This window comes from Bacillus rossius (assembly GCF_032445375.1).
Source record: "Bacillus rossius redtenbacheri isolate Brsri chromosome 4 unlocalized genomic scaffold, Brsri_v3 Brsri_v3_scf4_2, whole genome shotgun sequence".
In the NCBI taxonomy this organism is placed as follows: domain Eukaryota; kingdom Metazoa; phylum Arthropoda; class Insecta; order Phasmatodea; family Bacillidae; genus Bacillus; species Bacillus rossius.
This window is the reverse complement of record NW_026962011.1, coordinates 35,791,405-35,818,534: the sequence shown is the minus strand read 5'-3', so window position 1 is coordinate 35,818,534 and position 27,130 is coordinate 35,791,405. Positions and strand designations below refer to the sequence as shown.

At 36.4% G+C, this 27,130-nt stretch overlaps 1 protein-coding gene across 27 annotated transcripts in view; it reads left to right on the top strand.

Annotated features, from left to right (window-relative positions):
- LOC134542023 (basement membrane-specific heparan sulfate proteoglycan core protein) overlaps window positions 1-27,130 on the top strand; it is a 649,742-nt gene that overhangs the window by 533,343 nt on the left and 89,269 nt on the right. For all 27 annotated transcript variants that reach the window (XM_063385818.1, XM_063385827.1, XM_063385841.1 and 24 more), the window contains 18 exons: window positions 211-423; window positions 961-1,086; window positions 2,399-2,563; window positions 4,085-4,275; window positions 5,842-5,989; window positions 7,490-7,644; window positions 8,875-9,014; window positions 11,983-12,050; window positions 14,019-14,159; window positions 15,600-15,740; window positions 16,787-16,930; window positions 17,254-17,456; window positions 18,867-19,092; window positions 19,768-19,947; window positions 20,951-21,141; window positions 22,183-22,315; window positions 22,552-22,704; window positions 26,596-26,859. In XM_063385818.1, coding sequence (XP_063241888.1) covers window positions 211-423; window positions 961-1,086; window positions 2,399-2,563; window positions 4,085-4,275; window positions 5,842-5,989; window positions 7,490-7,644; window positions 8,875-9,014; window positions 11,983-12,050; window positions 14,019-14,159; window positions 15,600-15,740; window positions 16,787-16,930; window positions 17,254-17,456; window positions 18,867-19,092; window positions 19,768-19,947; window positions 20,951-21,141; window positions 22,183-22,315; window positions 22,552-22,704; window positions 26,596-26,859 — 2,982 coding nt within the window. The remainder of the gene's footprint in view (window positions 1-210; window positions 424-960; window positions 1,087-2,398; window positions 2,564-4,084; window positions 4,276-5,841; window positions 5,990-7,489; window positions 7,645-8,874; window positions 9,015-11,982; window positions 12,051-14,018; window positions 14,160-15,599; window positions 15,741-16,786; window positions 16,931-17,253; window positions 17,457-18,866; window positions 19,093-19,767; window positions 19,948-20,950; window positions 21,142-22,182; window positions 22,316-22,551; window positions 22,705-26,595; window positions 26,860-27,130) is intronic.

Genomic DNA, 27,130 nt, shown 5'->3' with positions numbered 1-27,130 from the left:
TAAACTTATTATGCAGAAAAATTTCTATAGTGGAAACTTTTTTAAGGGTCTGTACTGTAATAGAGGTTAATAACAGCTCTTGTCTGCGTATTGAGTAATTAACTTCAAAATTAGCTCATCTAAAAAATTAATAAGGTTTGCTGGGTAAGGATTATAACCCGTCCGGTGTGTTATTATGTTGTCAAATCATTAAATTTTTTTTCCCTCCAGGAATCAGACCAGGGAGCGTACAGTTGTGAAGCGATAAACGTCAGAGGCTCCACTTTCGCCGTGCCTGACACCATCCTGGTTGTCAACAAGCCCACGACAGCCTGTCCCAGGGGTTCCTTCAACGACGACGCCTCGTCGGAGAGCGAGTGCATCTCGTGCTTCTGCTTCGGCGTCACCACCGACTGTAAAAGTGCCGACCTCTTCACATTCCAGGTGGGTGACGTTGTTAACATAGCATTGAAATTTGCTCACAAACTAGGGATGGCCCAATAAAAATATCAAATACCAACAAAGAATTTGGTAATTCGAGGAAAAAGATAAGAAGAAAAATATTAGAGGACATGATAGTAAAATAAATAATTAACTCTTGATAAATTCTGAAGTTTGCAGGTCAGTTTTATTTTCATACCTTTTCTGTTACGATTACCCAAGTTATTGTACTTTTACATGTTATTATGTATGTAAATAAAATTACAATATGTATTGATTTTAAAAACGTAGTTATTGTATAAAACATTTTAATGGTTAAATGCTTCGACAGTATAGCTGATATTTTTTAATTTCTTGTATTTACGAACCTTGAGACCTAGATTCAGGTGCGAAAGGTATGTTCAAAGTACTCTTTGGGATTCGGATAAGAGAAAACTGGAATTTCGCCCATCATTGTTTATAACGAATTAAAAACTGTTTTATGGTGAGTGGCGTGAGAGGAAGCATCAAGTCAAAGTGAGTTCTCCGGTGTGCTTTCAGCTGCCTCCACCCATCAACGTGTACAGGCTCGTGAACGTTCAGCTACAGCCGACACCCAGGATTCAGCCGGAGCCGCCCTTCCGATCCTTCCAGCCAACACTCAGCTCTCTCGCCAATGGCTTCCGGGTAATTTTACTTCATTAACATAGTTCCGAGTATACAATGCAGCTATAAATTTACAATTAACTCATGTATCATGTTACAAGAAAACAATTTTGAATGCAGATCATAAAAAAATATTTATCAGTTTGTAATGTATATTGTACTGCTTCAGTCAAACATGTTTCATAAAATAATTTAAAAAAATTAATTGATAATAATCAAGATTTCAGGATTTCACGGCCAGAAGCCAAGCAACTTAATTGGTAAAAAGCCTACGAGGGTTTTATTCTTATGTAGAAATGTAGGAAACAGTTTGATTATATTTGCAGTGCACTTTTAAGAAGGCAGATTGTGAAGTGACTAAAAGTTACTAGCTTGCTAGCTGATTCTGTTGTGTTGAGGGTGTAGTCCAGGCAGTACTGCAAAGTAATTAATAAAGAAAAATTATTGTATAATTTGTGATATGAGTGTGCATTTCATTACATATGGTTGAATTGCATAAATATGTGGTCATTGGAAGCATTAATACATAATGCATGTGTAGCTGTTACACTTAATGTAAATACTACTACTATCAATTTACGAGGGCTTTTTTTTTAATTTTTAAATCTTTGATGGCTATAAAAAAGGCAAATTTACATTAGAAATAATATTAACATTAATAGTACAGCAGGATCCTACTTATTTTTTCTAAATAATTGCCCAAACGGTTAAGGCATTTGTCATATCGTGACACAAGCTTCTCGATGCCTTCTGCGAAGAAGTCAGCCGCCCATAGGGATAGAGACAGGGCCAGCACTTGGATCTCCCTCTCCCTTGCGGGGCTGCTGTGAGGTGGGTGGACTAATAGCATGGTCCACTGGTTCCCGTGTCAAGACGTATCGCAAGAGATGCAAATAATGCAGAAAGGACTTTTTTATTTGAAATTTTGTTAATTTTGTTGAGACAATCATTAAATATTTGTCCACTTTTAGATCTTTGATTTATTTCTAAATATCATTACAAATGCCTATTTATTACTTTTTTTTTTTTTGTAATGAATATTTTTGTAATCAGACTTCTATTCAAAACTACATACTCAAATAAAAAGCTGGTGTTATTTATTTACTCAAATTAGCTGTGAGTCACAATATTTCATTGGTCAAGTTGTGAATAAAGACCTTTTTTCCTATTTTGATTGTTAGTGCAAAGTCTTTTTATACCTTGAATAATTTTCATATACAACTAAATATTCATTCAGTTTATGAAATTATTGTAAATACAACTTTCATGCCATGGTATGGACACACAAAATATTGCTGTATTAACAATTGTGGCATGTAATACTTTTGTTTAGGTATTTACTTCTGAGGCGCAGTTCCAACCCAACAACGTCTTGTACTTCGCACTGCCAGAAAGCTACAACGGCAACCAACTGAAGTCTTACGGTGGATATCTGAAGTACACTGTGAACTACAAAGGAGATGGCAGGCCAATCACAGCTCCAGATATTATAATCAGTGTAAGTCTTTGGCAATTTGTAACTTATCATTTGTTTGTACATTTAAGGAAAGTGGATATGTTAAGTTTTGTAGGTTGTCCACATTCTGAAAATTCAGGGAAGCTGTAATTGGTTAGAAATTTACTTTAAATCGTGCAAAAGTCATGGAGTCTCGTCAGTGATAGTAATTTGATGGGGAAATGTCATGTTCCAGTCTGCCATAATGCAGACTTTGATAGCAAGGGGTTTTTGTTTTTGCAGATAGGTTTTATTGCGTAGTCATATACGCTATAACATGGTGTATGCAAGGTTCTGTTAATATAAAAAGGAATAAATAAATCAGAGAGACAACTGGACCAACTGCAGGGATGGTGGAGGCTGGATTGCCTTTATTTCTTTAAGAAAATGGCAAAAAAAAAATGTAAAATATTAAAAACATTCTTCAAGGAAATTTTAAATTTTTATCAGGGAGCATGGGAAACTTAATTACAGATTTGTTTGGATACTGTGTTTAACATTAATTTTAAAAAATCTTTGGAATAAATATATTTTTTTTATTAACATTAGCTGTATTTTAATCAAGTGGAACCTAGTTTTTACATATTTCAAGGGACCATGACAAAAATATGTATTTAAAAAAATGTAACAAAGAAGGAAGTGTTAAAAAAGTTTTTACTGTAATGAACATCGCCGAACATGCACAGATATGCCATATTTACAGGAATTTGGTACGTGCTTTAAAACTTATTTTAATTAGAGCATAGTAATCCACAGTTTGTTCATGCAAAAACCGCATTTAGAATTTTATTTTTGCTTTCATGTCACTAGAGGTTTGGTTAATGGCCGTATGGTTTACCGTGGCAAGTGGCACAAAAAAAGTAACGTTCTTTAAATGATTCATGTTATGATTAATTTTGAATTAATGCAGTTTTTTGGACATATGCCATTGTAATTTTGCACTGTTTGTCATGAAAAAATAAAAAAAAAAAGAAGATATTAAATTCACAGAAAAAAGACTGAATCAGCTGATATCGGACAAATGGAACCAACGTTGAAACTAAACAAGTATTATGGACAACACAACAATTACAGCACGGAAAAAAATTTTCAACATATAAATATTTAGTCATAGAAAAAATAATATAACAACACAGATGGACACAGTGGACTAACAATGACAAGACAGATTAAATGCAGGCAGACAACAAACCTGGACAACGCAGAAAAAAATATAAACACAAATGTAAGATAAACCAGTACTATGGACAACACAATGATAGCACTGACAAACACAGAAGATTTCCAGTGACAACAGTTGCGACGTTTCGGGAACTGACATCTGTTCCCGTCGTCATGCACCAACAGACTGATATGAGGTCCTGCTGTATAAAGATTATGTGACTTAAAAACCAATGTTAGATTTTGCCTCCATATTTAATATGTGGGCTTTCGTTCTGCAGTTCTTTGCAACTATAGCGTGGCGTATGTCTTTCTCGGTGCATCCTTTTGCAGTACAGACTAATTTGTCCTTTATTTCTTCAGGGAAATGGCTACATTCTGACCCACCAAGGCCGAAACCCGTCTTCCAGGCAAGACAATGACGTGAGTGTCCGGATATTCCGCGGGGAATGGTACAAGATCGCCAGCCCGGAGCCCAGGGACACCCTAAACACTCCCGCCAGCAGGGAGGAGATTATGATGGTTCTCAGCAACACGGACAACATATTGATAAGGTTAGGAGTGTTCATGCAGTGCACTCTTGACTAATCTCAAAATTCCGGAGGTTACAAATGAAATTCCCTGTCAGTAACTGCAAAAATTTTTAACTTATTATGTAGCCTGTCTTATATCTGTTACAACCAACCTTAGATGCCATCATGGTTTTTAGCAGTTTTAAGTCATATTTTTCTATGAATTGATTTTCAAAATTAGGCTTCGTTATATTTGTGTATTGGAATGGATGACGTTAATAGTGTCCAATGGCTGCAAATAGTTTGCTCCGTGAATTCATCTACATTTTGCACGGAATTTAGAACAACTGATATCTAGCCCCCCCAAACCTTTTTTCATTAAAATTAATTGTTTTGTGTATTACTTGATTGTTGTTTTAAGTTTATGTATTAAAAAGTTAATTATGCAGAGTTGTAGTTAATTTTGTCGCTGTTAAACAAATTACTTAAATTTAAATATTTTTTTTTAATTTTTAGTTCATACAACAATTAAAGCATATATTTTTATTTTTTCAAAATATTATCTTATTTCTAATATTTCTAAACAAGGTTACAGACAGGATACGCTCTTAATTATTATTTATGAGAGATACATCAACAGTTTTTCATATTGCAGAACTGCCTTAAATTGGTCATGAAAATTGGCTTTTTTATATGTTCGGTTGACATACCCAGAGTTCAAGTCCTTTGCCACTTTTTGAATGTGATGAATGCATTCTAATTCTGGAAGTCACCACGCCTCAAGACACAGGCACTGTTAAAACGATGTCCCATTCACTGCTGGAACATACCTACATGTATCATATAGTATTGACAGGCGTCAAGTAGTTGTTTTGGATTATAAGTGCTACATTTTGTGAACTGTGGAATCTAAGGTAAATCATTAAAAGTCATGTTTTATGAAGAAAAAAAATTTTTCCCAACATTTTTTTTCTCTAGTGTTTGAGTGACTTGTATGGTTTGTTCATAATTTATGTTTATGTACTTTAAGTTAGGTGTGAAGTTGTTTGAGTTTAATTATTTCTGTAATGTTTTCTTCAAAATATATTAATTTCATGTACATCAATAAACAATCAGTGCCCCATATTTTTGGCTGCAGGTTCAAACTGAGTGTTGCTCACCTGCCAAGCATCAAAGTTTTTTTTTTCTAAATTTATATTAGTTTTTTTTTGTTACTTTTGACATGCTGATTAATAATAATCCTTTTAAAAATTACATTATTCCTCTGCGTCACAAAATTTTATGGAAATAAAACAATTTTACCCTTAATTATTTCTATTTCAGTGACAAGATTTGAAATGTTTGTAGAACTTTGTTCAGTTAGACATTACACAGACGTTTGGCATTTCATCGTAAATAGTTTCTTTATTATTTTGAAAAAATGACATGTTCAGTTGCAACTTCATAGGCATATACCAGACTTGGGAAGTACTTTGGACCATATGTTGCAGTATGTTTTAAACTATTTTTACGTTATAAATCTGCAGCCAAAGGTTTTCGGTCAAATTCAGACACATTCAATATACACGATTTTGAGTATCGGCTAAATGTGTATTTTTTTTCTTTAAGGTCGCAATACACCGATGGCAGTGTGATTGACACGTCAGTCTTCAACATTCTCCTCGACTCTGCTGGTATTCGCAACACGGGATTGGGGCAGGCCGTGTACGTTGAAGAGTGCCGATGCCCAGTGGGGTACACCGGTCTGTCATGTGAGGTAAGTGGGCTCGGATGTGATGTTCTTGACTCAGGGTTACTCCTCGACAGAAAGCCTTTGACCGCTTGAGAGCCGCTTCCATTTTCAGTGCTTTCTGCGAGGCCATTTGAAAATCCATATTTTCTTCCACCAACAAATGTTGAACAATGTCCTAACTTTGTAATCCACATTACAAATTTATCGCTTTATGCCTCATTTGAAAATGGTTTTTAATCACACAACATTGACAGTTTTTGTAAGCAACCATGCATATTCGGAATTTCCCCCCCCCCCCCCCCCCCTCTTCATGCAACACCGCCATTCTTTCTGCAATTACAATCTTTGGTGCAAAATTTTCTCTCAATATCTTGGTTAACTCTTGGTACTTTTTCATACCAGGAGTGTCAGGTTACACATAAGTTCTTCAACACATTTTATATTTTTAGTCCATTGAGATTCAAGAACAAGCTCTAATGATGTTCATTATTAATTTTATTAGCTTTGAAGTGATGTTCCAGCTATCCAATGTAGTTTTCGAACTCACCATCTTCACTCTTCTACTTTCCCGAAAAGCAAGATTTTTGTTTTCTGTAACTAATTTTCACTGACTTATCCAAATTAATGAAAGACCAGGATTCATTCATCTTTAAACTTCTCATGCACACATCCCGGCCTCATCGCCTAATATTTTACATAACAATCCCTCATGCTATCCAGTCTGCACCAACAACACCCTCCACACACAACTACCAACATTACACATTCATTCAATTATTGCTATAGTTAACACTCCTACAACATCTTCTATTAACACATGACAAATAGTCGTAATTCGGGTCAATTTGTGACTATACAAAAATTTTGATAACTCGCAAAAAAGTTTAAAAAAATCAGAGTTTTAGTAGTATTTCCCCAATTTTACGCTACATCTGTTTTGGAGTACTTACAGATAAATACAGTAAGTGAATCTCATTTGACAAAAATTTAAATGAATATAGAGTGTAACATACATGAAGCCATGATATTTATTCAGAAATTTTGATTTGATTTCTGTAACATAGTACACACATGCTTTTTAAATGTAACAAATAATTTGTGATTATGTTTTCATTCTGCTTTGTTGTGCAACAATATTTCTTGGACTCTTGGAAAGTCTGAAAACCACGGAATGTTTAAATTTTATTAGAAAAATTATAGATATTCCTGAATAGTTTGAGATTTGATTTGAAATTAAAAATTGAAATGTAAAAAAAACATGACTTGTGGAAGCCTTCTTGTGACCTTAATTGACTTCACCTCACATGTAACGTTGGGCAGTGGCGGATCCAGGATTTTGGTTTGGGAGGGGCTTGACCCAGCTGAGGCTAGGCTTTCTCAAGGCAAACACTGAAACAATAGTGGACCCAGATGATTTTGGAGGGGGCTTGAGCCCCTTAGCCCCCCCCCCCCCCCACCCCCTCTGGTTCTGCTACTGACGTCGGGGTGGAGCAGCTTCGCCAACGACTGCCCGCTGTTCCGCAGCAATGCGCGCCCGGCTACAACCGTCGCCGGTCTGGACCCTGGCTGGGTCTGTGCACCAGGGAGCCGGAGACGTGCCTCCCCGGTTACTACGGCGACCCCAGCCGCAACGTCCCGTGCCAGCCCTGCCCCTGCCCGCTGACGACCCCGAGCAACCAGTAAGTTGGCAAGCCTGGCGCGTGTACGCACTAGTTAGATAAACATTTGCTGCTGCAGACTTCGTGCAAGTTACCTGTACTGGCTCTGATCATGCGTGGATTATTTGATCCCCCTTAAGGCTTGGTCTCACTCGCCAAATTTTTTTCATTAATTTTCTTGCTATTACATTAATTATTAAATTTATTATTAAATTTATTTCATTAGCTCTCTTGCATTTTTTGTCGGGTAACAAAATTTTGTCACCAAATATATCCTAACAGTTACAAGTAACGAGGATTATATTTTTTCCTAAGTAGTAAAATTTAATAACCTAAAAGTTGGAAATTCATAAGGAAATTGTATTACCTACAGGCATAGGTGTAATTTCAGTTTTTTAAGTGGGGTAGCAAGGCCTACCGGGGGTCTGGGGGGGTAAGAAGGTTCCTTGGGAAAATTTAAAAAAAAAAAAACCAGCATTATATTTTTAGTTTGTAAGCTTTTACAAACTATTTTCACCACAAAACACCAAAAAAAAAATGCTATCATTCTCTATTTAATAAGTGTTAAAGTGTTGCTGCCTTATTAAATGATTTTCCCCATAAAGCTTCTAACTATCATTGAAGAAGTTTGTCTAAATGTCATAAATAGTCAAATCTTCAAATACCATTTAATCCTTAGTGTTTGAAGGATTCGATTTTCGAGAAAAAAGATTTCAAGAAAAATATTATATTAACTAAAGTAAATTAAAATATTCATCACTGATAATTTCTGAAGTTGACTAGCTCTTTTTTTTTCAACACACCTAGCCTGTTTCTATTCTCCCAAGTAGTGTACTATTTTGCTTGTAATTATATAAATAAAATTACAAATTTTTTGATTCTGGAAACTTAGTTTGTGAAACTGATATTTAAAGGGTTAAATGATTCAACACATTTAATATTTTTAATTTATTTTACATTATTTAAAGTTTGAACCTTGAAACCTAGATTTGGAATTGAGGGGTATATTTGAGGTACTCTGCTATTTTTTTTATTCAATATTCGTATTTATAAAATATAATTTTTTTTTAGTAACGGTCATAAAAGTATCTTTGTGAGCACTGCCTCTTCTTTTTACATGGCTCATTGTTGAGCGTTTCTTTGATACTGTTTTTAAATGGTACTACTATTTTAGTTATAAAATAGTGGAAAAATTTGTTTTTCTGTTGAGGTGATAATTAATTTTTGTTTTATTGTGTTTGTTGCGTCCAGGTTTGGCCGCACGTGTCACCTGGACACGAGGGGGGATGTCACCTGCGACTGCCCTCCAGGATATGTTGGACGACGCTGTGAGATGTGTGACGTGGGCTACCAGGGAAACCCCCTGATACCAGGAGACACCTGTTCCAGGGGTGAGTGCCCATTGTGCCAACCTACGTGCATTCCATTACCACCAAGTTGTGAGCTGTTTGCATTCCAGCCCCTATGCCTGAAATTACGTGATCCGCAAACTACTCAAAAAAGGGTGAATCACAAAATATTTTGTGTTGAAACGTAGAGTGTTGTACATAAACTAGGTTTAAAATGACGTTCAGGAAGTGATTAAAGTTTTTAGTTTTTTGTTGAGACTGACCATTTAAAGATACCTTTACCAGGCACCATTGTGACCATTCAGTTATTATTATTTAGAGTTGGTCACGTGCAGACCGATATGTGTAGGTCAGTTTGTTATTTGCAACGTTACAAAGATCAATGGGTGAGCCGTGCACACAATTCTGGTTTTGGGATACAGGACTGGTGTGGTGACTTGTGTTTGGACAATCCCGTGGATTTCAATCTTAATCGCAATTGACTGTGTGGTTCTCTGGTGGAAAATGAGGTTGCAACATTGTAAGAACAAAGGAACTGTACCATGTGATGATAAACAGAATTTTTTTTTTCGATAGGAATAATCTTATACATTTTAGAAAATGTTGAATTAAATTTCGCCTTGTACTGAAATGCCATTACTTAAATTTTAAAATATTTGAATTTCATTCATATCATTTCAATGTCTCATTGGAAATTAATTTTTGGTGAACATAATTTGGAGGGAAAAAAATACTTTCTGGAATTTTAAATTACAAGCCACCATAAATAAACATCCATGACATCAAAAGTATTTTAATTTTTAAAGGAGTTTTAATTTTTTTTACTTTCAATAATGTTAAAGATTTTTCCATTTAAAAAATAACTGTAAGTCTTTCTGATCACTTTAAAGTAACAAATTTTTAAGTTATTTTTATGGTTTTAAATTGTGCCCATACATGAACTCTGTAATGTATTTTTAAGTTTTTCATTTGACTAAATGAGTGTTAAAATTTTAACTTCACAGAGAAAAAATTTAATTTTGGTTTTTTAAAATAAACTTTTCCAATATTTTGGTATGCATTTAGTACATTTACCTTTATTTTACAAATACTAGATTTAATTATATTCAGTATACTAGATTTAATTAAATTCATTATTTGAAATACAACTCACTCTATTCAGGAAAAAAAATAACAAAAGCATATTAATGTTTAAAATACTTGGTGACAAAATGTTACTATGTGGAAGGTAAAAAATACTGTTTATTTGTATGAATAACTCTTGTTGGTTTCATGGTCAGTCATACACCCACCTAAATTTTAAGTACAGTAAGTCCTCTATTTACGTCGTACCGATTTACGTCGTTTCGGATTAACGTCGCTAATGTTTGAGTACTCATGTTTCAATTTAAGTTGTCGCCGATTCACAATAACGTCGTTTACAATGACCGTAAATCTTTATTTTAACCAAAAAACCGTATATAATTCGTTTATAATTCTTTGTTTCCTTCGGTAGTTAATTTATGCTATGTAGCGTAAGCTACACGTTCACCGCTTTATCTTATCATACATCATGAGGGATGCTTCCTGCTCTCCGCTGCTCTCCGCGCGGTGATGCAATACTACCAGCCCGCCCGCTCGGCCACCCACGTATCTCGCACGTAGAAGTGTTATCTACTTCCCGCAACGACACAGCATTTTCTCCTACCCCTTTTCGTCCAACTCCTTGGCACTTCAGTAGAGGTGTAAAAGTAACTAAAAAAAGTGTACCCGTATGTATTCGTTACTATAACAATTAGTACTCGTTACTTTCGTATCGTTACTCGTTACTTCTGATACCGCATAACATGCTATGTTATGTAACAGCAACGAATCGAGTCGTATTTCGTACGCGTACAGTATGACGTCGCGTAAATAATAATAAATCGAATATAAACAATTAAAAGTATTTGATAATTAACAGCTTTTGTTAACCAAGAAACAATAAAATCTCATTAGAGCAGCTTTATTATAATATCTCTTTTAAGATAAGATCAAAAAACGTGAAAATACGCGATAATAAAAAACAAAAACATACATATTTATAATTTGTAAAAAAATACTTTCTTACGTTGTTTCTGTTCCAATCTCAAACTTTGTCTACACACACAATACCTTTAATAAACAGTAAAAAACTTGGACGACAAATTTCCAAATTATACTTTTCTTAATAAACAAACATCGTTCTTTGTAACGAATAAGCGCGCGCATGCGTAAAACATACGAAAAATGCGAGTAACGAAATGCATTCGTGTGTAACGTTTCGTTACTCGTTACTAGATGCCGCACCCGTTACTCAGTAACGAATACATACGGTTTGCTACAGCTCTACACTTCAGTCGCTATGATATCATTGAGTTGGCCGGAGTTTTAAACGTGCCGTTGTTAACTTTATCGTGATTAAATGCGTTTGTAGTAGGCCTACAGTATCAGCTCACTGCAATTTATGATTTTTTCTTCATAAGATGTCTTCCAAACGACTATATATCTGTTTTTATATTTCAATCAATAAAGGTAATAAAGCAGCTGGTTAAATAACCATTCTATAAAGCTGAGAAGTACTAGTTGGACTTGTTTCCCACGCTGTCGGTTGTAATTTGCTGATAAAATTGCCCGTTGTCACGTCTGTATGCCAGCGCTTCCGGCCGACCTTGGGCCGTGGTCGGCCGGTGGCATGAAACATGGCTCATTTTGCGTCGTTTCTATTTACGTCGCGGTTTTCAGGAACGTAACCCCGACGTAAACCGAGGACTTACTGTAACTACATACTGTTTATAGTGTGGTATGTTTGTAGATTTATGATATATATATTTTTTTTGTTAATACAAATTGACTATTACAGTTGTGTTTTTACACTTTATTGTAGAAAATTTTTAAGTTTTTTTTTTAATTTGTATGTTTGTACTTAATATATTTTGAAAGAATTTTTTTTTTTTGCCAGTGTTGTTTTTGTGCAATACAATTTTTAACTCAGTTTCACATATACTTCCAGGCACTTGCAATGTAGCTGGTAGCCTCGCTGCTCAACCAAATCCTGCAAGTGGAGAGTGTGAGTGCAAGGTATGCCACAATTCAGGTTCTCACATTGTTTTAAGGATGAGATATTGTGTTATCTTACCTTTAATTCATTGCTTGTGTTTGCTTCAAGTTCTTCATCATATCAAGGAATTGTTTTAATAATCGATAAGTCAAATTAATTTGATGAAATTAGAGATTGAATGCAATTATTCTGGGTCTGTAAAGCAAAATAGTTGAAGTTCAAAAATGGAAATAAGTTATAAGGATTTTAGGAGGTAAGGAATTTTGAAGGTTTTAATGTTTACTTATACAGTTAGTACTTTCAATTTTTATATTCCAAAACAATTTTTAACGTAAATAAAAATTCTGGAACTTTATAGTTATGATAAATATACCTACCTATTTTATTGAAGAACAGTACTTTTAATTTTTTTTTTGCTTATTATTTCTCATACTTGGATACAAATAACCAATTTTTATGTTGACAGTTACAGAAAAGGTGGTATTTAGAACAATAAATTATTTATGAATTATAGGGATTTGTGTATAGCTTCACAATTTAAAAGTTATGTTTGAAAATTTGTAGAAAATGCATTTTTATCGAGCAAATTAAAATTATTTTTTTCTAATTCAACTCATTTTTGAGTTTTGTCTTATTTTTAGGAAGTTTTAGTATAGCTTATTTGAAAATACCTTTGAATAATTTAATTTTTATTTTTACATGCTGTTTCGATGTCACAATTGTTTGGTAAGTCAAATTTCTAGTTTATTAAAATTGTGTCTCATTCTTTGTCATTTCCCAAGAAAAGTATTAAACCATAAATTTTGTACTCACGTCTGAACTGAGCGCTGGAAAATATCTGGCTCCTCATGCTAGCCAACATGGTTGCCAGAGCAAGGTGCCTCAGTAATGTAGTTTAAGGTTACATGATCCTGTTTGCCTGCTGTTTGTATGAGATATAAACCCTTTGAAATCAATACAATATGATTTTAAATTTGCAAAAGTCTTACTGTCTGCTGAAAAGAAAGAAAAACATGTTACTCGTACACGGAACACTCCGCCAATCCTGTGGTGTTCCCGGCAACCAACTCGCACAGTGACTCTCGGCAGTCGGTTTGCTCACCATCACCTGATGCTCTGGTCAGTGTATGCTTTGCCATGCCGATGCCCGCACCTCCATCACTTCTAGTAGACGTGTCTCCTGTTCGGCTCGCGCCATGCACCACGCCTTGTCCTTGTGATGTCACGTAAAACAGTTGTGACGTGGTAGTCTTAAGTGCTCCACCACATGTGGCTAACATTTGCACCATACAGTAGGCTACAAAAGCTTTGAGTAGTAAATTAAATAATGAGGTACACTAAAAAGAAAAATCTTGAGAAGACTGGCTTTTACTTCATAACTTTGAAACTCTAGGTACATAATTATAAAAATGTATAAATGTAAAATTTCACTTTAAAAGTGTTAACATCAAGATAATATCTATTTATTGATGTGAGGCAAGAGACAGGATACCAATGCCCTATGTGTCACACAAACACACAAACATTCGCATGCACACACAAAAAAAAACACGTACCCTCCTTCCAGTGCTTAATGTGGCTTTACAAGCCAACTCTTTGTTCAGACAATGTTTCTGTTGGTAGTTAATGCCTAAGGAGTTCCTAGATCACAAACTTAATCTAATTTTTCACTTTTTAACCAAAATATTTAAATATAATAACATCTAATTAGCAAATTATTTTGTTCAGATCAATTTTACATGTCTGGACTATATTTTAGTATATATTTAAGTTCAAGATTTCTTTGAACCAAAATCAAATTTTGTGTTTTTAATGTTAAATTTTTTTTACGGACAATTTTTGTTCCTTGAGTGATGAAAATTTTTGCTTTGAAATGACTTTACTTATTATAAAATTATGTAGTAGTCTGGTTTATTAGATTCATATTTTGTAGATAAACGAATTAACATTTGGTTTTTCGTGTTTCTGATCCAATGTTCCCGTTGCAGAACAACGTAATTGGTGCTTCGTGTGATCGATGTAAGGCCAGCACGTTCTTCTTGGACCCAAGCAACCAGTTTGGTTGCATCAGCTGTTTCTGCATGGGCGTGACCAGCCAGTGCCAGAGCTCCAGCCTTTACAGGGATCAGGTATGCTGTTTCAAATTATATTGTTTCCCATATTATTAAGTTATGTAGCTACATTAAATATTCAATTATACTTCCAGTGTAATAATTCTTCCAGTTGCAGGTTATGTATTTTATTTGGAAATATAAAAATTATTAATCTAAACAAATGCCAGTTTTGATCAAATTTATCACTTATGTTACTAATCTTGATTCTCTCCTTTCTCTTTTTTTAACATTAATAAAATCATCAATCTTTAAAGTCTTCTCCATCCTGAACTACCTAATCTTTCTGATCGCAGAGTGCATTTAGATGCTATTTTCATTAAAAATTGCTAAAGCTCAAAACGTAACTGTAAGTATTTACTAGATAATATAGGATTAAGTGTCCCACAATTCAACAGTCCATTAACATATACTTTGTGCACATGTTACATGAGGAATGGTTTAGTTTTTATATTAATTTCCAACTATAATAATATTAATATTCGTCATATGCATGATACAAAAGAAAATAATAAAAAGATAAAAGATAATTTATTTATTTAGATTCATTAATTCAGTCTAATTTATTAAATTCCAACCTTATACAATTCTGCTTCTTAAGGGGCCCATCTAGTCAGGGCGTATGTGTGTTGGGGAGGTTTGATGACGAGCGTGACGCTCGCTCGTGCTTCTAGCACGGTGTTGCCTCTAAGCGCACGGCTGTGGACTGGCGCGCAGTCTTCTCATCGTCAGAAGATAACTGTGAAATTTTAGCTGTGACCGTAAAATGATATGGCGGAGAAATAAAAATAAGGGTGTAAGTGCTTTCAGGAATCTGTACCGGTTGTTTTATGAATCAAAATTACCCTGGAGACATGCCTTTTAGCCATTTTAACTCTTACATAAAAATACACTCTTTAAAACTTGATTCAGGAAACAAACTACTAATACCTTCAGCGAACTCTTAAATGGTTTTCATAAACAGACCCCACTTTGATATCTTGAGTTGTTTTGAAATTGCGTTGTTTTTCCTGAAGCTCTGCGCATCATGTGGGGCCCGGGCAGACGAGGTCCTTAAGGATTGGGTATTATTTCTTATGGATATTTTTCTGATGATTTTTGTTGTTTTTTGTTCTGTTCTGTCCTCCTAAGTAACAGTGTGTAGTCTGTGTTAATGTGCTTTATTTTATGCATTATATTTGCCCTTATGCTGTCTGTTTGTATGTCTTATCCTCTGATTTTTTTTTAAAAACATTTGTGGGTATGTTCTATTTTTCATGTCCACTGCTAAATTCTCTAGACCTAGACTTTTAGTGGGCATGGTAAAACATTTAAATAAATAAATAAAATAATTTATATGCATTACAACTTATAAACAAACCATTTGTATAATATACTCAGCACTGAAAAATTTTTCTACCATACCATACTTTAGCTGAAACAGTTATTGATTCAGCAGTTTTGTCTTTATGATGGCAGGTCGCTGTGGCATTCACAAGAAACACGCAAGACTTCAAACTTGTCGGAACCTCGAGCAGACTGGAGCCAATCACGGATGGGATCCACGTTGACCTGGCATCCCGGGAGCTCGTATTCCAGGACTTCTCCAGGCGTCCAGACGTGAGTATTGGATATAACCAAGTATTCCAAGTTCTACAACTGCGTCTGTAACAACGCTTTAGTCGTAAACTTTGTATTTTTCATTGGACTCGTTTATCAGTAGAGTATAATTAATTGTTGCGGCCATATAACTGGAGCGAATGTGATGGAGTATTATTCAAATTATTTTCTTTTGGATTGACTTGCAGGCCCTTTCATGTTTAGGGAGAGTTTTTTTAGCCTCACCATCTTAATTCGCTAAATTATATTATTTATATTGTTCTTTTATATATTTTACTCTCATCCCTTTTTGCTTCACTCATTTGTATTATAATTCTGACCATTATCTTTTAATCTTGGGCTGGAACAATATTTCAAATATAAATTTCAAATAGTAATCCGAACAGTGTAAAAGTACAGATATTTAATATGGTACATTTGGGAAGTTAATTTACTTGAAAACTTTTATTCATTACTGGAACTGTGTGTATTTCAATGCAATTCTTCTCTACGCAACTTCAAAGTAAAGTTTTCAATACCCTAGGAAGGTTTAAGGTATTTTCATCAATATAAAACTGAGTAAATAAATCTTTGAATTTTAATTTACTGCCCGCATTCGCTCATTGACTGTGTATCAACAGAGTTAGCTATGACCAGAGTAATATAGGTAGTTACATAGTGTTATATGCTCTTTTTTTTTTCAGTAGTCACAAATTCCAAAGTATTTATAATTCCAGTATAAAGTTTTTATACCATTTATGTTTCTACAAATGTCATCATTTCATTCAACCGGAGCATGGTAATTAATAGTCAGGCTTACATTAGTATTAATTCAGTATTTTTAAAAAAAAAAGATACTTAAATTAAAAGTAGATATTTACCCTACCAGCCATCAAACCAGGGACTGACTTGACTGGCCATTCCTTCATTGAAGTACCTAGACCGGTGTAGTACTTGAGCAGAAAATACTGTATACATGAAGACCATCTCCCAGGAGATTTCTGCTGCAGTCATAGCTGTAGTCATTCCTGTGTGTATCGTGAGGGCTACATTTGTTTCCCTTGCAGGTGTACTACTGGCAGCTGCCGCTGCAGTTCCTCGGCGACAAACTTACGTCGTACGGCGGCCAGCTCAAGTACACGCTGCGCTACGTGCCCGTGCCCGGGGGACAGAGCTCTCGAAACAGCGCCCCTGACGTCGAACTCATCAGCGTAAGCATTCCACGGACCGGATTATTTTTGATTTACTTATTAATTATTAATATGTACCCTAAAAGATTCATTGCTAATTACTTAATCAATACAAGTTCCAATAAACATTTTATTTTTCTGCACTGAATAAGGGCTGATTAACAATCAATCAAGAAAGTGCCGTGCTTGTAAAAAAAATTTTTTTTTTTTCGATATTTTGTAAATTATTGATATTTGTACTTCGAAATGGTCGTGGCTAAACACTGGGCTGGGCAACTCCGGGAATCGCGCCTACGCAGACAACCGATACTGAGAGCCCCTTTGTGCCGGGTGTTCCCCCGCAGACCAACGGCATCAGGCTGCTGTACTTCCGGCGGGAGCAGATAGAGCCCAACCAGCAGCAGACGATCTCCGTGCCGCTGCTGGAGCAGCACTGGCAGAGGCTGGACGGCCAGACCGCCGACAGGGAGCACATGCTCATCACCCTGGCAGACCTGGGGATGATCCTCATCAAGGCCACGTACACCACCAACACCAGGGAGGCTGCGTGAGTGGTCCATCATCTGGCGACCACATACTTTCCTCCTTTCCTCCTCTCGGGACTTCTGCGGGAATAATAAAGCTACCTTGGCGGACTAACTAAATATATTTTAAAGAACTAACTACATTTCAAAAAAAAAAAAATGAATCTCTTATTGAATCTTTGCATATTTTTACTAAGACAAGAATTTATGCTTTTATATTTAGGCCAATTTCAGTTTCAAAACCGGTGATTTCAGTATTATTGTATCTATTTTTAACATGCTTTTATTAGCTTCAAACGTATGTATGTTAGTATGTAACGGAAACTTTGAACATGATTTTGACCCCCTTCAAAACGTCCGATTAACTCGAAATTTGGCATACTTATCAAGGACCGATGACAATTCAATATTTTAAACAGTTAGACCTGTTATCCTTACTAGGATAATCAGGATTAGCGATTCATTGTTTTCCTAAAACTGGTACCTAGTGTCTTTGCGCCAAGACCAAGAAGGGAACTACCAGGCGCGCCAATCACCTATTTCTCGGATATATTACGACTTATAATAAGATGAAATTTTCGGGGAGGGAACCTGAGAATCGGCTATCTCATCCAAGGGAGGCAGTAGGCGCCCAAATAGCTCATTTCTCGGAGTTACCGACTTAGAATAAACATAAATGACTACCCAATTTTATTAAAAATCATTGATTTTCATAGAAGGATATTGAAAATATTTTGTACTATATTTCTTGAACACGATATATAGAATATATATTTTAAAAGCAGCCAATATGTACTCAAACTCACTTTAAAAGTAAATTGATGTAATAAAAAAATCCAACTAAAAAAATTAAAAATAAATAATAGTTTAAAAAACTAAAAAACACACTTTTATAGAAAATCCAACTAAAAATTAGAAAATAAAATTTAATATATTTGAATTAAGAATAGTGTAAATAAGAAAAAATGTATTTTATTGTAAAGAAAAAGCGTGGGGTGCATGTTGTCAATAGTTATAATATTTTATTGACAGATTTGAGCAGAAGGATTATCATTTTGATAATATCTTAAAAACTACCCCATGGTTTTTTTTACAATAAAATACATTTTTTCTTAATTACACTATTCTTAATTCAAATTTATTACATTTTATTTTTTAATTTTTAGTTGGATTTTCTATAAAAGCGTGTTTTTTTTAGTTTTTTCAACTATTAATATTTATGAATCCTTTTTTATTTTCAACAAATACAACACTTGCTTTTTCAATGCTAGTTTACTGAATCAGTTCATTTATGCTGATACGTGACGCACATTTAAAATATGACTAGTAATAAGCACGTCAAACTACCGTTTCGGTGTCGTGTATTGCACAGACATCCATTTGGAAGTTGTTTTTTTGGCTTTACCGCGGTTCACGACGTCTGTGCCGCGCAGGCTGCTGAGCGTGTCGCTGGACGTCGCGGAGGAGCGCAACACGGGCCAGCCGCGGGCCCTCGCCGTGGAGCAGTGCATCTGCCCCGCGGGCCACGTCGGACTGTCGTGCGAGGACTGCGACGTGGGGTACACCCACAAGGATGCGGGCCTCTACCTGGGGCTGTGCGAGCCCTGCGGCTGCAACGGCCACTCCAGCGAGTGCGACCCGGACACCGGCGTGTGCAGGGTGAGGGAGCCGTGCGTTCCTTCCCGACACGTACACTGAAAGAAAATTTTTGTACATTTTTACAAGGAAAAATCCTTTGGAAACCCTGTTGCCAAGGATATTACTTGTAAAACTACAAGGCAGAGCTTCGTACCCTGTGCGATTTTGCAAGGCTCTGCCTTGTAGTTTTGCAAGAAATATCCTTGGCAACAGGGTTTCCAAGAATTTCCCTTGTAAAAGTACAAAAAAAATTTTAGAGTGTACCCGGGGCGCACACACACACACGCACGCTGTTTTGCAGGCCCGGTGATTTCTGTTCTAAAAAAAAAAGCATTTAGGAATATGCAGAAGTGTGGATGGGTAAAGACAAGAGTTTATGTTTTTTTTTTTAGGCCAATTTCATTTTTAAAATGGGAGATTTCTGTGTCGTATTAATTTTTTTATGAACTCAGTTTTTTTCATTAAAAAAAAGCACTATTATCAAGTGATCCATTATATTAATTATTGATGTCTCATAATTTTTTATTAATAATTGGCTGCATTCTATTTTGATAGTTGTACATATTTAGTGTTTACTTTATTTATTTACAGATACTTAGAAATTTTTTTCTTTTCTTTCTCCCCCATTTCTGTTACTTGGTGGTGTGTAATTGCAGCCAAGAGAGCTAAGATAATGATGTATTCCCCCCCATGTAGAACTGTCGTGACCACACCACGGGCGACAGTTGCGAGCTGTGTGAGACCGGCTACGGGGGCGATGCCACACGAGGAACACCGTCGGACTGCCAGCCACGGGGCGTGGCCCCCACGTGCAGCTGCGACCCGCGGGGGAGCCTGAGGAGCGACTGTCCCGACGGAGTGCAGTGCGTGTGCAAGGTGAGTCAGCGCTCCATCCAGGAGAAGAGTATCGGAGAGAGCCGTACCAACAGCCCTCTGCAAGTTTGAAATTCATTGACATTTTAACAGCATTTTGCTCGAGTGATAGTAATAAAGTTCAGGTTTTATGCTGTTTCATAAGATCTTATAGTGAAGTGATATTTTTTTTTTTGCGAGATCTGTTTTTTTGTACCTGAGATTCCAAACCATATGTGTTTAAATTGGAATCAAATAAAAATTTTTACACTGCAGGTGTATTTTTCATTCAGAGAATTACAGTGGACAGCTCCAAGATTTTTGTTGGGAATTTTAGCATCCAGTAGATGGCAGAAAATGTATTTAGTAATAATTATTACAATAAAAAAATTGTTTCTTTTTGTTTACATCTTCATACAAATTTTTTAAAAATAAACCTCCAGTGCTTAATATTTCGTAGTAGATGTCAAGAATGATTTTCACCATATAATAGAAACAATAGTTTCACTATTTATTTATTCATAAATTATTATTTTAATGACACACCTGTCTTCTGAATTATATGTCACATTCATATATGTTGTTAGGAAAAAGCTGTCTGTTATTGGACTCTAATTTACTTGACCTTTTTTAATCACACTCCATTGTCAGGTAACACTGTAATGATCACTTTTGCCAAGAAAGGGTGCAAAATTCACATTATTATTTCAAGAAAGACTATACTGTATATACCGTTTATCTACTTGACTGGCATTGTCATTGGTTCATGGGTAGTTTGTCATGCTCTGAAAGACAGTAAACTTACAAGAAAATACCTCAATTCAGTGCAAAAAAAATATATATATATTTGCTTATTTTGGTCCAAGTGTGTGCAGGCTACCTTGGTACCGGAAAATTATTGCAAATTTGGCAAGTCCCTATCTTTTAGTCCATGTCATTCATTCATGGTTCGTATAATTGAGTTCACATGATTCTTGTATTTAATCCTGGACATTTTTAAGTGCGTGTGTGTGGTTTGTGTTTCCAGACGAACGTAGAGGGAGCGCGCTGCAACAGGTGTCGGCAGGGTACTTTCGCCTTGTCTGCCGAAAACCCGGAGGGCTGCCTCGAGTGCTTCTGCAGCGGAGTGACGGACATCTGCCAGGCGTCTGCTTACAACCGCACGCAGATACCCATGCAGATAATCGACACTAGGCACGGCTTCACTCTTACCGACAGGTGAGTAGCATTCAGTGACATTCATGCTTCGTTCATTCTTAAATCTAGGATTATTCTTACATACTTCTGAAAATAAATGTAAAGACACAAAAGGTAAGTTATAATTTTTCTTATGATAATTTCCTTTAACACTATACTGAATTTTAATTTGGATATTTTTTATGTGTCCGGAATCAAAAATACGCATTCGTAAACATATGTTTAGCGTTTCCAAAAAATCATACTTCCTAGATAAGTTTGGAACCATGGCATAATTTTAAATTATTAAAAGTTAATTAGTTGCTTAAATATTTTTTTTTTGCTATTTTTAACTGTTCTAACATTTTTGGCTTGGCTACCAGTAATAATTTTTTTTTTAAATATTTTTTTTGTAAGGTTGTGCGAAGCTTCAGAAAGTTGAAGTCGAATCGTAGAATAATTTTTTTAGTCTTTAAAATGAGAGGGAGAGGGGGCAAGATTCTTCATAGCAAAATTAACACTTTTTATGTTTATTGGATGCTATATACTGATATAGTGAAAAAAAAAATCCCTGCGGTGTTGCAGAGATTTAAACAGTTTTCAAGATTTTTCAAAAGATTCTTTGGTATAGGCAATAATTTTAATTTTTTCAAATTTTACTGCACAAGTTAATTTTTTTATTATATAAGTTTTTTTAAGTGATTTTTACTTTTTATTTATAAGCAATACCAGTTAGTTATGTCCTAAATGTTTTCTACATTGTTTTTACTTAGTGTGCAATATGCAAGATGTGCCTATAAAATTCAGAAGTTGTATCTATGGATTTTTCTTATTGTAGCAAAATAGACTTTGTCTTCAGCGTAGATTTAGATCTTTGTCTTCAACTTTAATGTGAACTTAAGAAATGGTTTTCACACACTCCTTAATTTTGATATAAGTAAAAAAAACCTGGTTTTTGATAATCAAGTTACAATTTTGACTTAATTTTAGGTTTCAACCTTGTACACAAAATGTGTGTGACTTTTTAACAAAATTTTTCAGCAATGTAGCATTCTCTCATTTATTTTTTCCCCACCAATGCAGGAGCAGATCCGAGGTCATCAGAGAGGGCTTTGTCCTGAACGTGGCGCAGAATGAAATAGGTTACTCGTTTCCCCCGAGCGCACGGGGACAGCGGATGTTCTGGTCCCTGCCACCATCGTTCTCTGGCAACAAGGTGAGTGTGCCAACATCTCGGCCATTTTTGCTACTTTTTTTTTTAGCTTGTATTTTTTTTTTTTTTTTTTTTTTACATTATTTTAACTTTTTAATTCATGCATTTTGCTTGCACATAAGCGCAATGCCGTCCTTGCAGAGAGAGAAGGGGGTCGGAACAGTGTTTCGTGGCGCCGTGTCCGTACGCACAGCAATCGTTGAGATGTGATTCAAAAACCGGAGTCGTCTGCTCCGCAGGTGGCGTCCTATGGGGGCAACCTGACCGTCACGCAGCACTACTCCGCGCGGCCCAGCGGGCAGAGGGACCAGGACACGGATGTGATCATCACCGGCAACGGCATCACCCTCTACTGGACGTACCCGGGACTCGCAGAACCCGACCAACCTTTCGTGAGTTCGTCCACCTGGCGGTACACCCTAGCACGTACAATCATAGGTTTTTTTTTTAACGTTTTCACTTTTGTACACAGTATAGATTCATAGCTCAGTGAAATTTTTCTTTTGACATGTAATTAAATAATTTTTAATTTTTTTTTTTAAATTTATATATACAGTAAATTCTCTTTAGTACGTACCCCTCCTTTACTTACTATTCTGTATAAAGTATTAACACGTCGGTCCCTTGAAAGCCAATGATAATTCATAGGGATTATTATCATATAACGTACAATTTTCCTTGGCGCGAATCATTATTACTCGGTAATACGTACAATTTTTATTCATGTGAACAAAAAAGTTAATTTAAAATTTATCTATGTAGTATTTCTACGTAGAATAATTGCATTCACTCGTTTTACTTCGCTATACGCCATATTACGTTGCTTTACAAGCGTGTTTATTGATGAACATGGATAAAAAAAGATAGTGTCAGTGCAGGAAACAGCGCGCGGCTAAATTTCATTTTAGCGCGAAACATTACTTAACTTACGTATTTACGTGTTAACTGACTGCCAAATCAAATTTATCAACATCAAACGAAGACACGGGGCCAAATTTTAAATATTGTTTAATGTACTATATTATGCATATTATCGTTGTTGAATAAGCAAATGGTTATGGCAGCGATGACGTGTTTTATTACTCGTACCTACTGGCTACACTGCAGCCTGTGACCGAGCGTCTCGAGGTTGGCTATGCTGCATCTTGAGCTAATCTAAACAGTGTTTTGTTCGCGACGTAACGTAACCTATACGGTAATAACGTATAAACGGAATATACCCTGCAATTGTAATTCAATTCCACTTACACATTGAAAGAACTCGCGCTTTCTATTACATAGATTGTTAGTTTTTTTAAATGTATACTAGATAAAATTGCAAGTGAAACTTTCCGCCGCAACTAAAGATTTGTAAGTCACACCGGTACTAAAAAACGTGTCGGTATTAGTATTGGAACAAAACTCGAGATTCTAAAATTATTTTGTTAGTTTTATTTACCGGTAACTTATGCCAGTGGCCAAATTTTTGTAATTAATGTTTTCAAAGTGGAGAAAATATGAAAGATATGGAAATAATACTGTATTGTAGGGCCTATGAAATGAACATTTAAAAACATCTCTGATGCACTGTATGAATGGCTATTACTTCCACAGCAAAAAGAGGTAAGCCTACTATACTATGTATGTATATTTAAGGTTACCTATGTATTTAAATTATATTAGCTATGTTTTACTAATATTTTGCATTACTTTACTTTTTTAAGTAAGTAAATCACATCATTGATAAAAACAAGGCGTGTAAGACCACATACATATGTTTTAATTAGAAAAAAAATTGTATACATGTGCGAGAAGCGACATTTTTTTGGTTTAGGGTAACTCCTCTATAAAGTACTCCTCTATAAAGTAGTATCATATTTTTGGTCCCCTAAAGTACTTTATAAAGGGAATTTACTGTACATACATACGTGTATATATATACATATACATACATGGAACCTGCCTGAGCTGTCAACTCATCTTATGTTATTGGTCGTATTATGTCACTGCACTCATATCGCAGTCCTCAGAGCTCATGGTACTGCTGTTGTACAAAGTATGATGGGAAAAATAGATTTTTTTTGATTTTTTATTTTTTTAATATAATAAGTCAAACCTTTTCTTACCCTTATGTGTAAACAGTTAAACCATGGTTAGCCTAACTGGCCAACTGAGACCCGGTTTATCCTAAATGCCTCCGAAGTGGCAAATACAAAATACAGTAGAATCCCGCTGATGCGACCCCCCTCTGATGCGTCCATTCCGTTTATACGACCGTTTTTTGAGAAACCGTGAAAAATTTGAGCAGAGAAAGTCAAAAATTTGAGTAAAATCGGCTGAAAAACAAGTCTGTTACACTTTGTTGGGCGCTATGTGTTCACGTTTCTCTTGGCGAGCGCTGTACTGTAAGCAGGTAGGCATACAAAAGACTGCTAAAAATAGATACCACCCCTCTAGACTGTCCACGCTAGCCAATACCGGTAATCTGCGCGCATCATCTGATAGCATCTACGCGCGCGTCTATTGCCGTCCCGGTCCCGTGCCTTTGTCTTGCGACTGGTTAGTGTGATCTTGCCAGCTGCATCTCAGGAGTCACTGGACACACAAAGCTGTGTTCACTGTGTTAACGACGTCGCCAGGTGTTTGGTTCTCGGCTATTTTTATATAACATCGCTGACTTCTCACATGCGCAGATAAACAAAAAAAAATGCGTGGAATTATGCTATACACCTCGGACTCGCATACCCCGAACAATGGGTTCCGATAAATACTCGCGCTACGTGAATTCGCATCACGCAAGTTCGGCTATGCTAGCCGGCTGGTGGTTATTTTCGTTCAAAACGTGGCGAAGGAACTTGTGTGGATCAGGTAGAAAACATTCGGCTATAAACGAAAGATATAAGAACAATGCTATCCCGAAATGCTGTGACATGTTTTTGGAGTAGATAATCACAGCGACAGACCGACAGGATGCGCTCCCGACCTTGCCGTCAGCGATGTTTATTTTGACAGCTCAAGCAATTATCTTTTCCACGTCCCTTCACAGCTTTAAAAAAAAAATCATGTTGGAATGCAGACGGAAAAGTAACTGTGCAGTAAAATAAATATATTTATGGCCCTGCTAATTTTTTCTATTCAATAAAATTCTAGGTATTAGTGATTTTTCAGCAGAAACTGCTGTGTGACTAATAAACAAATTGAATCATAATAACTTTTAAAGTATTTATTAACGGCGAAGGACAGTCGTATTAGCCCATAAAAATATTTATTTTACTGAGAATGGACTATACAACCTGGCTTTTGCCGCACGCGGTGTGGGAGGGGAGGAGGATGCTGACAGTTTCTCACGCAGAAGGTTGAAATAAGGGAGGGAATGTGTTGAAATGTTAGTTGAAAAGGAGGGGAGGGTGTTTTTACATGGTTTGTGGCTCTGGGAGGGATGAGCCTTGAAGAATTAGCAGGGGATTGAGAGGTAAGCGTCACGTATGACGTCAAGCCGCCGCTACCGCCAGCCTGGCCGAACGAGTTTCTTACGCTCTCGCAGAAGCTACCACAGCGGTTTTTTTGGGGGCGGGTTAAGATAACATGACAGCTGAGACGGCTTTTCGTGTTATAGTGGACGCGCCGAGCTCGGCTAGACACTGCCCGAGCGGCATTCATGTGTATGTATCCGACGATGCGGTGACACCCCCAATTCTCTATTGCGACCATTCCGTTTATAAGTCAGTTTTTCCGGAAACCGTGAGGGGTCGCATCAGCGGGATTCTACTGTACATGTACTGACTGCATGGTAATAATCATGAAGGCGAGACATTGCTGTTCAAAAACACTGGGAGGGATGCAAGAAACAAACAAAAATTACTGATGATTAACTTAAATTAAGAACATAAGTGTAACCTTTAATGAGAGTTTTGAATTTTTTTTTGACTTTCAAAACATTTAAAAAAAAAACACAAACTGAATTAAATATTTAAAAAAATTGTAATAGATGGTCCGTCTTAATAAAAAAAAAATTGTTATCTGCAATTGCTTCTCCCTCTTTAGTTCATTTAACCGGGTTTGTACCGTGTTTGACATCCTCCATTAGTTGGTATATTGTATTTTTCAAGTTGTAACTTCATGATATGGTCGTTGTCTGTGCCACAGGATTTTAAAGCAAGGTAGTTGAAAACTGATCCTCCCCATTATGTCGACAAAAACTGCGGGGTCGGAAGAATTTCAGATGTAACGGCTGTAGTAATTGTTTTCCCCCCGTAAGTCACCTCGAGTTGTGGAAACCTCTGTGAACGTTCCTCCGCGGATAGACGTTCTCGGTGCCGCTGCGGGAGTCGTCGTGGTGGCGGCTGGACCAGTCTGGCCGGCGCACGGCGTCCCGTGCCGACCTCCTGACCGTGCTGGCCAACGTGGAGGCCATCCTGGTGCGCGCCACCCACAGCACGCAGACCCTCTACACGTCCCTGGGCGACGTGTCGCTGGACACGGCCGTGCCGCAGTACACGGGCCAGCGCGTCGCCATCGAGGTGGAAGCGTGCCGCTGCCCCGAGGGCTACCGGGGCACCTCCTGCGAGGTATTCCACCCTGACACTTGGCTGTGGTGTCCACCTTCTGGAAGAGTCAGGCAGTTCAGCATTAATAAGGGAAAGTCAGGGATTTTACTTTAAATATTGGTGATAGTAAGTTGAAAGGTAAATGTCATGCTCCAATCTGCCATCATCCAGAATGTGACAGCATTTTTTCTTAGAGACGGACGAGTTGAGGTTTTTTGCCGTCAAGTCGAGCCGAGTTTAGCAATTCATATGTCGAGTCGAGTTCGAGCCACAAAATTTTTGAAGAGGTCGA